The sequence below is a fragment of the Seriola lalandi genome, unplaced genomic scaffold (genome assembly GCF_002814215.2).
Source record: "Seriola lalandi dorsalis isolate HSWRI2012SDOR001 ecotype SW California unplaced genomic scaffold, Sedor1 jcf7180002054797, whole genome shotgun sequence".
Taxonomy (NCBI): Eukaryota; Metazoa; Chordata; class Actinopteri; order Carangiformes; family Carangidae; genus Seriola; species Seriola lalandi.
The window spans coordinates 755538-767954 of record NW_019525350.1 but is presented as its reverse complement, the minus strand read 5'-3'; the positions used below and the strand labels follow the sequence as shown (position 1 = coordinate 767954).

The 12417-nt window shown below is 40.5% G+C and overlaps 1 protein-coding gene and 1 long non-coding RNA gene across 2 annotated transcripts; one reads left to right on the top strand and one right to left on the bottom strand.

The window, feature by feature from the left end:
• Positions 1-1261: 1261 nt before the first annotated feature.
• On the bottom strand, positions 1262-3322 carry sox14 (SRY-box transcription factor 14). The gene has a single exon (XM_023425952.2). The coding sequence runs from the start codon at positions 2850-2852 to the stop codon at positions 2136-2138; it is 717 nt and encodes a 238-aa protein (XP_023281720.1). The 5' UTR covers positions 2853-3322; the 3' UTR covers positions 1262-2135.
• A 1728-nt stretch (positions 3323-5050) lies between these two features.
• LOC111669594 (uncharacterized) lies at positions 5051-11514 on the top strand. Its single transcript, XR_002761797.2, has 4 exons — positions 5051-5333; positions 9251-9337; positions 10834-10902; positions 11016-11514. It is a non-coding gene; the product is annotated as an uncharacterized LOC111669594 (long non-coding RNA).
• The last annotated feature ends 903 nt before the right edge of the window (positions 11515-12417 follow it).

The following is a 12417-nucleotide window of genomic DNA, read 5'->3' as shown; positions in this document are numbered from 1 at the left end:
CCTCCCCAGGATTGAATTGCACCTTGGGCAATAGTGCAGAATCGTGAATCTTAACTTCTCTCAGCATATGTTCCTGGCAGATAAGTAAACAATTTGGATGTGGAATGAAATTTTTAATTAATACCACAGTCGTCTAATGTGGGGCTGTACAGCGCGGTCTGCAAATCCTGCTCTCCGTTACCAGAGTGGAGGAGAGAAGCTGATCTGAATCCACGTTCAAATCTTTAAATGCGTGTGTATAATTCCTCCTGCTCCGGGTTGTAAGCTGTATTGTCTTAATGAGAGTCAGACCTATCATTCACAAGTTTTGTGCAGGTTTAAACACGCGTGTATGAGTTGATGATAAAAGGCTTCCGCGGGGTTTTGGCTGCAGCACCTTTCTTTTTTTTTTTTTTTTTTTTTTTGAAAAGTATCAACACACACGCAGAGATGTTTAAACCGCACAGCAGTGGTGGGCTGCTTCACACAGCAGCCAGCAAGTTACACGAAAAAAAAAAAAAAGAAAGAAAAAAAAAAAAAGAAAAATAAATCACATCACATTGAGTTTGTTCCCTTTTGTTAAACCTATAATTAAGCAGAAGGCTTTCTCCTTGAAGTGATTAAGCAGTCAGACGAGTCGGACGGGCGGAATCCCTCCGGGGAGGCCTCTCCTGAACTGTCAAACATCAAAAAGATCCCAACCGGTTCAGCCCAGTGTCATAAAAACACCTTCAGTGCGGTGCACGGCGGAACACGCCTGGAACCTGCTTCAAATCACACGAAAACAAGCAGCAGCCAAATACACGGGCAAATTAAGGCTGGTTTTTAGGAAATGATCAGAGTGGAGAAGTTTGACAGCTTCAGCAGCCACACAGCTCAGACACAGGGGGAGAGAGAGGGAGAGAGAGAGAGAGAGAGAGAGAGAGAGGGGATCGATCCTCGTGTTATTGTTCTACTGCGATGCCAGTTTGTTTCCGTTCAGTCTGTCAACAGTATTGATCAGTTTGGGGTCAAGTTGGGTCTAGCACTTGAAATGTAAAGAGTTTTTTTTTTTCTCAAGTGTTGAAAACTTACAGTCGCTTTTTGGTGAATTATTATTTCCGTTTTAAGTTTTTATCCTATTTGTTTTTCTGCATTTTTATTTGTATTTTTTTGGAACAATTTAAAATGAGTTTAATTGGGCCTTTATTGTTGCAGCTTTAACGTCCCCGCAGCACCTACACACTATTACATTATCTTTGTCATCTCAAGCTCCCAGTAACCTACAAATACAGGAAATTGATATCGTTTGAAGACAGATTGTCTTTATTCGAAACGTCTTTGCTCAGCAATTGAACAAAGAGCAGGAGGTATCAACCTTCTAGATACATTATCCTTTCCATAACATGACAGGTTTTAAATTACCATCTTAGATAGAAAATACACATATAACTCCTTGAATTCAAATAGAAGTTATCCTCAAAAACAAAACAAAAAAACAAAACAAAAACAAACAAACAAAAAAATGACGCGTGTGACTATATTAGCACTGAACCACAGGAAAAATGCAAAATGAAACATTTGGATGTAAATGATTTTCTTTTCTTTTGTCATCTTAAATAGACCGTCTAGTTTTATGTGCCAGTTTTTGATAAATATAAACAATATAACCCGTATATAATCCAGCCTATAGGTCCTGATTTTGACCCTATCCAGAACATCATAAAATTACGAGTGCCAAAATGTAGACTACTTAGGCCTATACAGGAAATAAGAATGCTAATTGTGCAAGCCAAATTTTCAAAATAAAAGAGTAGCCTATCAATAATCAACACAAATCAGCCTATCAGCATTGAAATGTACACAATAAATAAAGTTAAAGGCCTCCTTTTCTGGCTGCCATAAACGTTATAACATTTACATTTCTTACAGTTCACAGGGCACCGTCCTTTACACCAAATCCCAGCTTCTCTGCTCGGGTCAGGAACTTGTTCGATTTCTGGAAAAGTTTGTTTGTTTTTTGTTTTTTCTTTTGTCATTTTTTTTTTTTTTTTGCCATAACAAGTCCAAGGCAGTTAATATTGTTCATGTCTTTTTAATGGGGCGCGCTGTCCATAATATATTTACATGCATTTCAGTATTCAAGTGAATTAAAAAGAGGAAAAGAGTCTTGAGGGTTACATGGCAGTGGCATGTGCGGATGAATATGGGTCTATCCCAGTCTTGGTCATACCTGGAAAAAGTATGTAGGCCACCGGGGGCTGTAAACTTGACGCTGACCAGGCTGTGCAGTTACACGGGACGACATAGCCCGGGTTTGTGGGCGACGGGTGGGTGTGGGTGTGCTGACTGGGGCACCCAAGGGTGCCGAAAGCGCCGTTCTGGTATCCCAACGAGGACGCGTACGGCAAAGTGCTGGTGCTCAACGTGTGGGGCATCTCCGTCATCTTCTGGATGGCGCTGGAGCTGAACTGACTCGGATCGAGGAAGGAGTAAGGAGCGGACGTCGGCGGCAGAAACGCTCTGGCTTTCTCCGAGGAGCCCAAAAGAGAGTCCGCGGCAGACACGGGAAGTCCCTTCAAGTGATCGGTGTCCCCGAGGTAAGGCAAAGGGAAAACGTACCTGTCCTTCTTGAGCAGGTTTTTGGGTTTGCGCCTGGGTCTGTACTTGTAGTCGGGGTGCTCCTTCATGTGCTGAGCCCGCAGCCTCTTGGCCTCGTCAATGTAAGGTCTCTTCTCAGACTCTGAAAGCAGCTTCCACTCGGCGCCCAGTCTTTTGCTGATCTCCGAGTTGTGCATTTTGGGATTCTCCTGTGCCATTTTCCTCCTCTGGCCCCGGGACCAAACCATGAACGCGTTCATGGGTCTCTTGATATGATCAGCGGGCTTTGACATCTTTAGAAAGGATACTTTTATCCCCAATGATAATGACGAGGAAAAGTTCTTATCGGAAGGAAGGGAAACTATTCACCTGTCTAGATGCCAGATACCAGTCATGCCCCGTCTGGGATGTTCTGAGTCTGGAAAACGGCAAAAATAAAATAAAACAAAATAAAAATCCAGCGGCTGCTTCACTTTTCCCGAGTTAAAACACTGATGCGCCTTCGGTTAAGTCCAGTTACAACTCTCTTTCAGACCTGCGGTGGGCAATACAGGAAAAAAATACATGCAAGATGCACACACGTAACAAAATCCACAAAGGTGAAAGCAATGTTCCGCAGTCAGTTTGCAGGAGTCGTAAAAGTGTTGAGTGTTATTTTTTTTTCTGTCACACTCTCTCTCTCTCTCTCTCTCTCTCTCTCTGAGGTTTGTCGTCAAGCACCTGGCTTGGAAATGAGCGGAAGAGCGTGAATACGAGCCAAAAGCGGTGAAGTTCAAAGGCTGGGCTGGTTTGGTTTCTGCACGCAATCTGACATAATCTGCAGGGCGTTCACTCACCAACCTGAGCGCCCAATCAGCACGGAGACCGGCTATTATAATACCTTCAGGAAAAATATATGTACATTACAACATAAACAAAGAGCGGCTGGTAGTAGAAGAGAGAAAAAAAATAAGGAAAAAGGGGAGCGTGTGCGTGTGTGTGTGAGAAGGGGGGGGGGTAATACTCAGGATCCCTCCTCGATCCCATTTAATGTAATGAATCGCAACAAACATGGACCTTCAACCTCTTCTCCAGTTAAAACCTGACTTCAATCCAGAGAGGTGACTACACCGTGCAGCCAATTCACTGTACAGCTTCACACTAAATGCAGGGGAGCACCTTCACGCGTGTGTCGCCACAAATACATATAGTTCGGCTTGAAGTTATTGATGTCGATTTGCTTACAGGCAATTTAGTTGTGAAAAGTGGGAAAGTATAATGATAATAAGAATATTATTATCAATAACAATAATAATAACAATAATAATAAAGAATAGGTCATTCATTCCTTACAGAAAATCATGTTTTTATATTATCAATATTATTCCCATCCTTGGATTTGACAAACACAACATGGCAGCCCGTCTGCACCTGGCGGGGCCTCGGTGTCTTGCTCAAGGACACTTCAGCAGGACTTTAACCCCTGTCGACACGCGCGAGCGCGAGCGCGAGCACACACACACACACACACACACACACACACACACACACACACACACACACACACACACACACACAGGAAGGACACACGCGCGCTCACAGTTCAGGCCCGTGCCGTTGATATTATTGACCCTCAGCTCAGCTATAGTGACAGAATTACAAACACCAAGAAAATATTACATCAACTGTAAATGTTAAGAAAAGCGTCATAGTGAGAATATAATTGTTGCATTAGCTCACATCAATTTGACAGTGTGGTTTTAAGGAGGCACAGAGTGATCGTTTTAAAATGCTAATTTCACTGAGGACCATTGCTTAATAGCCCTCGGGCTAATGTGCGTGATATATGATTCCTTCAGCTGTGATTATTAAACCAAACGCAGACAGCTGATTTGTTTTGTTTTTTTCTCACACCGCCAAAATGCTGTGATTGGAGATACAACCCTGAGAGTCGTCTCTCGTTAGTTACACTGCTAAGTAGATTTATTTAAGGTGGTCTTCGGCCTATATAGCTGTACATACTTGTGCGCGCACACGAGCACACACATACACGTGGATGTCGTGCATCACATCCAATTATCATCTCATCTTTCTCTCTCTCTCTCTCAGTGTGTGTGTGTGTGTGTGTGTGTGTGTGTGTGTCACAAAGAGGTCACACACGCAACTTCAAAGATGGAGTTTCTTTAGCATGTCACCACATCGCAGTGACAGACTATATGTGTAATATGTTAGCATGAGGAATAAATAAATTTGTATTATAATAAATAAAATATTTTTTACAAATGCTGCAGCAAAAAGAAACTTAATTTATAGGCTATACACATTTCTAAAGTATATATTTTCAGTACTAATATTAACATACATTTTTTTTTAAAAAACATGATCTTATGCAGAGCAGGCTCATTTTATTTTGTACCTAAAGTAGGACAAAATGGAGTTTATTTTCCTGCCTGTGATATTCTCATATTTCAACACATCTGCGTCTCTTCCTCACACTCTCTCTCCGCTCCCTGCCTCCTCACACACGCATGCGTCAATCGGCAGCTTGTAACAAGAAGATTTCCATCATATTTTTTCTTTACAAACCCTGAAATCATCGTTTAAAAAAATTCCCCTTTTCGGGGAAAAAAAACCCTCCTCACCCCGACCTAGAGAACAATGTCGCCCACAGCTGAGGACGCCCCCCGACTCTTTTTTTTTTTTCTAAGTACAAGCGCCGATCGGAAAAAGCAAAAAGAAAAAGCTTCTCAAATCCTCCCAATCGGCGGGCTGTGATGTTCATCTGCAACCACGAGGTAGTATGCTGCATGTTTGCACTGTATATTCCGGCTTATTTTGAAGTTATAAATTGTGTTATGCTATCTTTCACCGAGCAGCGCATATGCAATTTGACATGTAGCGTTTAGGCTGCTATATACCCACAGCAGCTTAGGCTTCATTTTGAGATCAATGAATGAGATAGCAGGAAATTATTTTAGGGGCTGAGCCTCCTACTCACGAGGGAGAAGTCAGCTATGTTTCTTATTCAAAAACTGATTGTCTAATAAATGCACGCCTGAAAGTTCCCTCGACAATTCAACGGGATAATGAGAAATGCAATAGGTTTTGATTTGTCAAGGAGTGAGATGATTATTATTTCCATCGGCAGTTTCTCTTCTGTTTTTTTTTTCTCCTCAAATATGATCGTTAGTACATTTGACTCAGTGTATTGTGTGAGGTAAAACCGTCCAAATACAGTTAATGGCCTAAATAAAATTTGCGTCACCACTTAAAAACTTTCCTCCATCTCCAAACTTCAGGCATTTGGAAATGTGAATAGATTAGAATGTGACAACATGAGCAAAATAAAATAAATAAACATTTAAAAAAGTGAAAAATAAGATCTCCATAAATCTAGAACTTATATTTGCTTAGTAAAGAGAGTAAACGTGAGATCAGCAGCTCGATCACAGCTGTTAGTAGTTGGTGAAAGATTATTCTAACCCTCTGGAACTTTATTTAACTGAGAGTAATAATCAACAAATTCAAATCACACACAGACAGAGACACGGTGAGCGCTCGCGAGACAAACACCACCCACCCACTCACTCACCCACACACACACACACACACACATACAAACACACACGTACACACACACATGCACGCACGCGCGCACACACACATACACATACACACAAAACTAGGATTATCAGAGGACACATGTCCATCCATCTCGCCTTAAAAAGTGAATGGGGAGCGGCCTGACACACAGAGAGCCTATTAGCCAACTTGGGCTCCCGGGGAGAGCATGAGGTAAGCTCCCCCACCGTAACTGTCCATGGTGCTGAAGCGGTAAGAGGTTTTCTTTACTGCTCACTTGCGTCCTGCCTCAAAAACTCTTAAAAGCTAGACTTGACATTTCAATGCCTTTTATTGTATTTCCATCCTATTTAGTGATGGTTCTCTGTAAAAAAAAAAATAAAAAAAAAAATATTAGAAACTGAGACAACTCACATGGACAACTTTTCTAACTTTTTTTTTTTTTTTTTTTAAGCAGAAGAATGTTTAAAGCCTGTTTTCATGGTGGGGAATATCCACTGTTGAACCACATTTGGAACTAATAAATTATGGCACCATAAATGATCATAAAGACGTTTTTATGTTGCCTGACTGTCCTTTATTTCAGCATCAATATGGGCTTAAGTGTAATTTAGCCAGTGCCTTCTCAATATAGTAGAAATTATATCATCGCCTATTAAGTTGTTGTACCTAATTATTGCTTAGAAAGATGAAGTGTTGGCATTGATAAGGGAATGACTGAATGCTGCTGTGGACTATTGGCGACAATACAGGGAACACAAGAATTGAAAAGGGAAAAACACGCAAAGTAAGAACAAACTGACTGAGATCACCTCTTCAAAGAGGCTCTTAACTCAACCTATTGAAAACTGTGAATTAGTGTGCAGCACCTTCACTTTTCACCAACTCCGAATGAACTGATGGTCAAAAACGTGCATAAACAAACACACACACACAAAGACAATGTTCAGCTGATCTGTAACCAAAATCTATACAATCTATACAACATGAAGTTCACTGTAATTTACTCCCTTATACAGCAAAATGCCAAACCTGACATGCCATTGCTCAGATTCCTCTACAAGAGCATGTTAAAGCAGAAAGTGGAGTCATTTAACAGCTATTGTATATAATACAATCTCCGTTTAACAATGTTAAACAAAACAAAAATATTCTATATCTTCAAATACCAAAAATACTGAGCTCATGGTCAAGGTATTTGTTTCCAGTTTAGACGGATATTACCATGTTGTTCATGGAAGTGATACAGAAAAGTGTATGCTTGAATTCCTGATAACTGTACTATACAAAAAGGCTTTCTTTTACCGATATGAAAATAATTACGAAACTCAAATTCAGCACACAATACTGAAGGTCTTTTGACATTATCCGCTTACAAGTACCATTCACTGACACTGAGAAGCAATCAAAATGTACGCAATGAGCAGTATGTGAGATGTATCGCCAACATGGGGCATGTATTACAGAAAATATACATATATATCATATCTTTGTGGCAACATTGTTTTCTCAGTAAGATAGTAAAATTGGACTTGAATACAATTTAAAATGACTAAACTTAAGCTGTTCTGTCTTTTATTCTGCAACACTGGATGGTGCAGGGCAAAGCAGAAAAAAAATTAACAAAGGTTCAAGGCATCAGGTAATAATGAAAGGATAGGGGCAATACTTCAAAGACCACAAGGTCCACATCACACAATTATACAATACAATTAGGATTAAAGGGGCAAAACAGAGATAACAGGAGATAGGGATAAATTATCACAAAAGGAAAGATGTGACTCTCTCCTGACCTTCATTAAGAGAAAAAAACTCATTTAGAGCTGGCCTTCCATGCAGGGGGATTTCAGCCTTTCACATGAGACTGCGACTCACTAGATAAGATTTACGGAGTATGAACGAGAATCTGAACTACTGCTCAACAATAAAATAATAAAATATATATTCAGGATAATAAATTATAGATTACACAATAAATAGTGACTGTAAATAATATAATATGTATATAACTGGAATAATTAAAAAAAAATCAGAAACAGGAAAATAAACAGTTGAACATATAGTTGAACAACTAAGCAGTAGGAACTGTGCTTCTTACCGAATCCTTTTTATTGTGATGGTAGAAAAACATTTTCTATAACTCTTGCAGCTGTCTTAACAGCTCAATAATCTGACACCTTGAGGTTGTTGACTCTTTCTATTGCAGCCAGTCACATATGTATTGTAGATGCCCATTCGCACTGAATCAACAACCTCTGTAGTGAGAGGGCCTGAAAAACATCCGACCAATGAGTTGAGTACAGTGCTGAGGTAATGAACCAGTCAACGCAAAACTAAAGCAGCACTTTATAGACTAATGCCCTCACCATGCAAGTTCATCTGAACACTGTCTGTCGAGGTCGAGAAGCTCCACCATTGTGCCTTCCCTCCTTGTCATCATAAATCTGCTAAACAAAACTACGAGATCAGCCACTGAGGGGTGCTGACTCAGCACGAGGCCCCTGGAAGAATGGAAGCAGCGGCTGGAGAGACCAAAACACTCTTGGATGATATGTGGACTGACCTTGCCTTTACTCACACAGCAAAGGCTCAGAGTAAGCAAAGTATGCGTGAGCCAGTTGGGCTGTCCTCTTCTTGAATTTTACAGTGTCAAAGAATCTGATGTGCTTTCCCACCAGTTTGATAACTCTAGAAGGAACACTGAGCAAAGCACACCGTTTCCCTCCGTCACACAAACCTCACCCATCATCCGGTTGTCCGTCACACACTTTACTTACACCAGCAACTGTACTGATGGCACTCCATGAAGACAAACGTCCAAACATCCTCTTCCTATTCCTGATGACCATCATGGTCCCACGTCTCCACTGATCCATCACCATCATCATCATCATCATCATCATCATCATCATCATCATCATCATCATCATCATCTCCTTCAAGACTGCCCACTTTGCCCTGCAAACTTAGATTCTTCCTTCCAGCTTCTTTCTTTTCTAACTGCAATGTCTTCTCCAGAACACTGCATGCAATACAGGCCTATAGTTCATGTCTCGGCTCTGTGAAATCTTCAGCTAACTCTTTGGCTCTTCCACTGATCTAACCTCACACTTCTTTCCCATTTTGGCAGCCAGGGAAACTTCAACAGGGACCTTGAGGGTACCCTTGACTTCCTGATGTCCAACAATCCACTACCTGGAGCAGTCATCTCTAGGATGTGAGTACTAAATCTTTCTTTTGAGTTCATCTATTATTGATCCCTGGGATACCATCCACCTTTCTTCACAGGCAGGAGAAAGATGTAGATATGGGACCATGACTGCTTTCATCAGTCAGGCTTGGAACAAGGTCTTGTCCATGCTGCTGTGATACCAGAGAAAGCGATCCTGTTGTACCACGGTCCATAGAAGAAGGTATAGCTCTGCACCAAGGAGCTCCAAGGTCCTTTCAAGTTCCTGCTATTGCCTGGCTGAACTCCCAGGGTCCCATCTGGTTTTGCCAACTCAAGCCAGTCTCCATCCGCCACCTGACCTCCACTTCGAAGCCAACATTTCCGCCATGCCCCCGTCTACCCACACTGTCCACCGCCTGCTGAGAGTGCATTGCTGTGGAGGGTGGTTTCCAGGACCTGGCAGACTGGTTGTCCAGAGGAATGCTCCTGGATCCTGGCTTTCACATCTTCAGTGTTTATCCGGTTGCCAATTTCCAATGGATCCAACCAACCTTTAAACTGCTTGCATGAAACAACTGTCCATAGGAAAATGATTCCTGTCATGACTGTGCCAACAACCAGACCTCCATCCCTGTTTTCCTCCCTAACCCTAACCCTAGGGGAAGTGATTGCTAAGGATATATGAAACCTAAATAAGTAGTCTGTTGGGAAAATGATTATCTGTAAAACTCACAACCAGAGTCATCATCACTTCTTCTTGAGCTCTGGCACAGTTATTTTTTGGGATTCATTTAATTAATTTAATTTAAATTAATCTAACGCTTATTTTATTCATATATTTATCTGTTTTAATTGTATATTGAAAAACTTGATTTATGAAGAAGTTTCACTTTCTTAATGCCATACAAAGCTTGAGGTAATAATCTTTACCAAATACCATCATGGCTAAGAGAAGACGATGATGTACAAGACTCACCTCTGACAAGCGCTCCCAAATCACAGCTAATGTTATTCATGATTACGTACTACAAAAAATTTTCCAATTAAATATCAGCTGTTTTACAACTTTTAAAGTAAAATATTCATGATAACGCCTATGACACATTTACACTGACTCATTACCTTTCATTATAGCCTGAAGCCATATCTCATCAGTGGACGTTAAGTTGTCTGTTGGCGTGCGTGCCCAGCATTGACATTCAGGCTCCGTCAGTCCTTTTTTTTTAATTATTGGAAAAATGCTCTATGATAAATACAGCACAGCACATAGTGAAGTATGACGTTTAGATTCATTGGATGTGGTAGTTATATGGCAGCGCAGATACCCAGAGGTAAAACAAATGTGGCGTTTGCTGGGAAAGCATATCGGGGTGGTCGACTGTGAAGATCTACATAACAGAGAGTCAGATCAAACTATCTATACTTGTAATGCTAAATACAAGTAGATAAGAAAACATACATATATCTTATATTCATTTATATATATATATATCCCTCTCTTTACCAAACATCTGGGTTTTTTTTTTTATCTCTCACCATAGGACTAACAGTGCCTCCGCTGAGACTGGGACCTGAACTTCCAGATGCGGTGCAAAGCTCCCACGCGTCAGGTGATGAATTCAAAACTGAGACTGAAAATCAATATTCCACAGTGCTACTCTTGAATTACACATATCAATCACCCCCTCTCCTCTTGTACCTTTTCTCTCTGTTTTGTTTACAGACCTCTGCATCCTGAATTATGAAGCGGGGGAGAAAACCTTTTCGGTGCACAAACAGCTGCTTGTGAAATCTGAGCTGGGCTGTAGGTATTGTAAAATCAAAAACAGCGACAACTCGGACGTAGCATAATGGAAAAAAAAAAAAAAAAAAAAAAAAAAAAAAAAAAAAAAAAAAAAGAGACAGTTACGTAATGTAAAAGCTTTTGAAGCCAGACAGACTGACGAGAGAGAAGAAAAAATACAATTCTACAAATCTGTATCAGTGAATGATTAATTAATTTTTGTTGAATGATCTGTTCTAGCCCTGTGAGATATCAGTTTCCATTTCTTTTACACTTTTACAGAAGATCTCCAGAGACTGCTAGTTCAAAAGACGGTTCAATTTAGAGTTCCCACTGGAAATGGTTTCAGAAAGTCTTTGCCATACGTTGGGCTTTGATGTGTTTTAAATGTCGTACTCTAACTGTTCAGACGTGGGGAAAATAAATTCTGCTAATTTTTTCCATTGTAAGTGCTTTTTTTTTTCTTGACTTAACATTACATTCGAGGTACACCACAAAAATATAAAAGATTTTCATAGATGTGTCCATATGAAAATCTACGTACACTGTCACAAGCGTAGATATAGTACAGAGCATGAGGCGCAGACTAGTCTTCAGTATATGAACGTACAGTATTTAATCATCTTAAATCCATCATTTGAAGGTATGTGTATCCGCCCTGACTGTTACGTTATAATTTAATAAATACTGACCTTTCTTTCGAAGGACAAAGATTTTGAATGAATCGCAGTTATTTATGAGTCTATCAAGCTTGACCTCCATCGTGTTATAGCTGGAAAGAGACTTGGTGTCAAAGAGCTTTTGACGCAGCAGATCATTTATTAATCAAAGAAAAGATTGATTTCCTGTCATCTACTTTTATTCCAGCTTTTCTTCAACAGCAGTCGTCATTGGCTCTCGCTCTGACCCGCACATTTCTTCCTAATAAGTATCACTTTTAGATATGTGCATTCAAAGGTAGATCTTTGATAGCTGTTTATTCAGAGGCAAACAAAACTTGCAAAGCGGATATAACCTCGACTCAGAACTCTGGAGGGGTGGACTAAGATTGAAATTGGGCTGACTCTCACTCTCACTCTCTCTCTCTCTTTTGAATCGAGGGGCCATTGTAGTACGTCAAACAAAAGGTTTTTATCAGAGGTTCTTAATGTAACCCCCTCCCCTCACTCTCTCGGCCACCAACTCGTTCTTCTCTTCCTCTCTTTTCTCATTCATTTATTCCACTGTGTGTGGAAATAGGCTGGGCAACAATTAATTTCATAGTGAATTCAGGCAGGATCTATTACCCCTCTCTGCCTCTATTGCTCTAATGGAAATCTATTTCACTTCTCTTTTGTGTCCA

Excerpts from the sequence above, each read along its gene's own strand:
- sox14 (XM_023425952.2), bottom strand. The coding sequence starts at position 2,852 with ATGTCAAAGCCCGCTGATCATATCAAGAGACCCATGAACGCGTTCATG.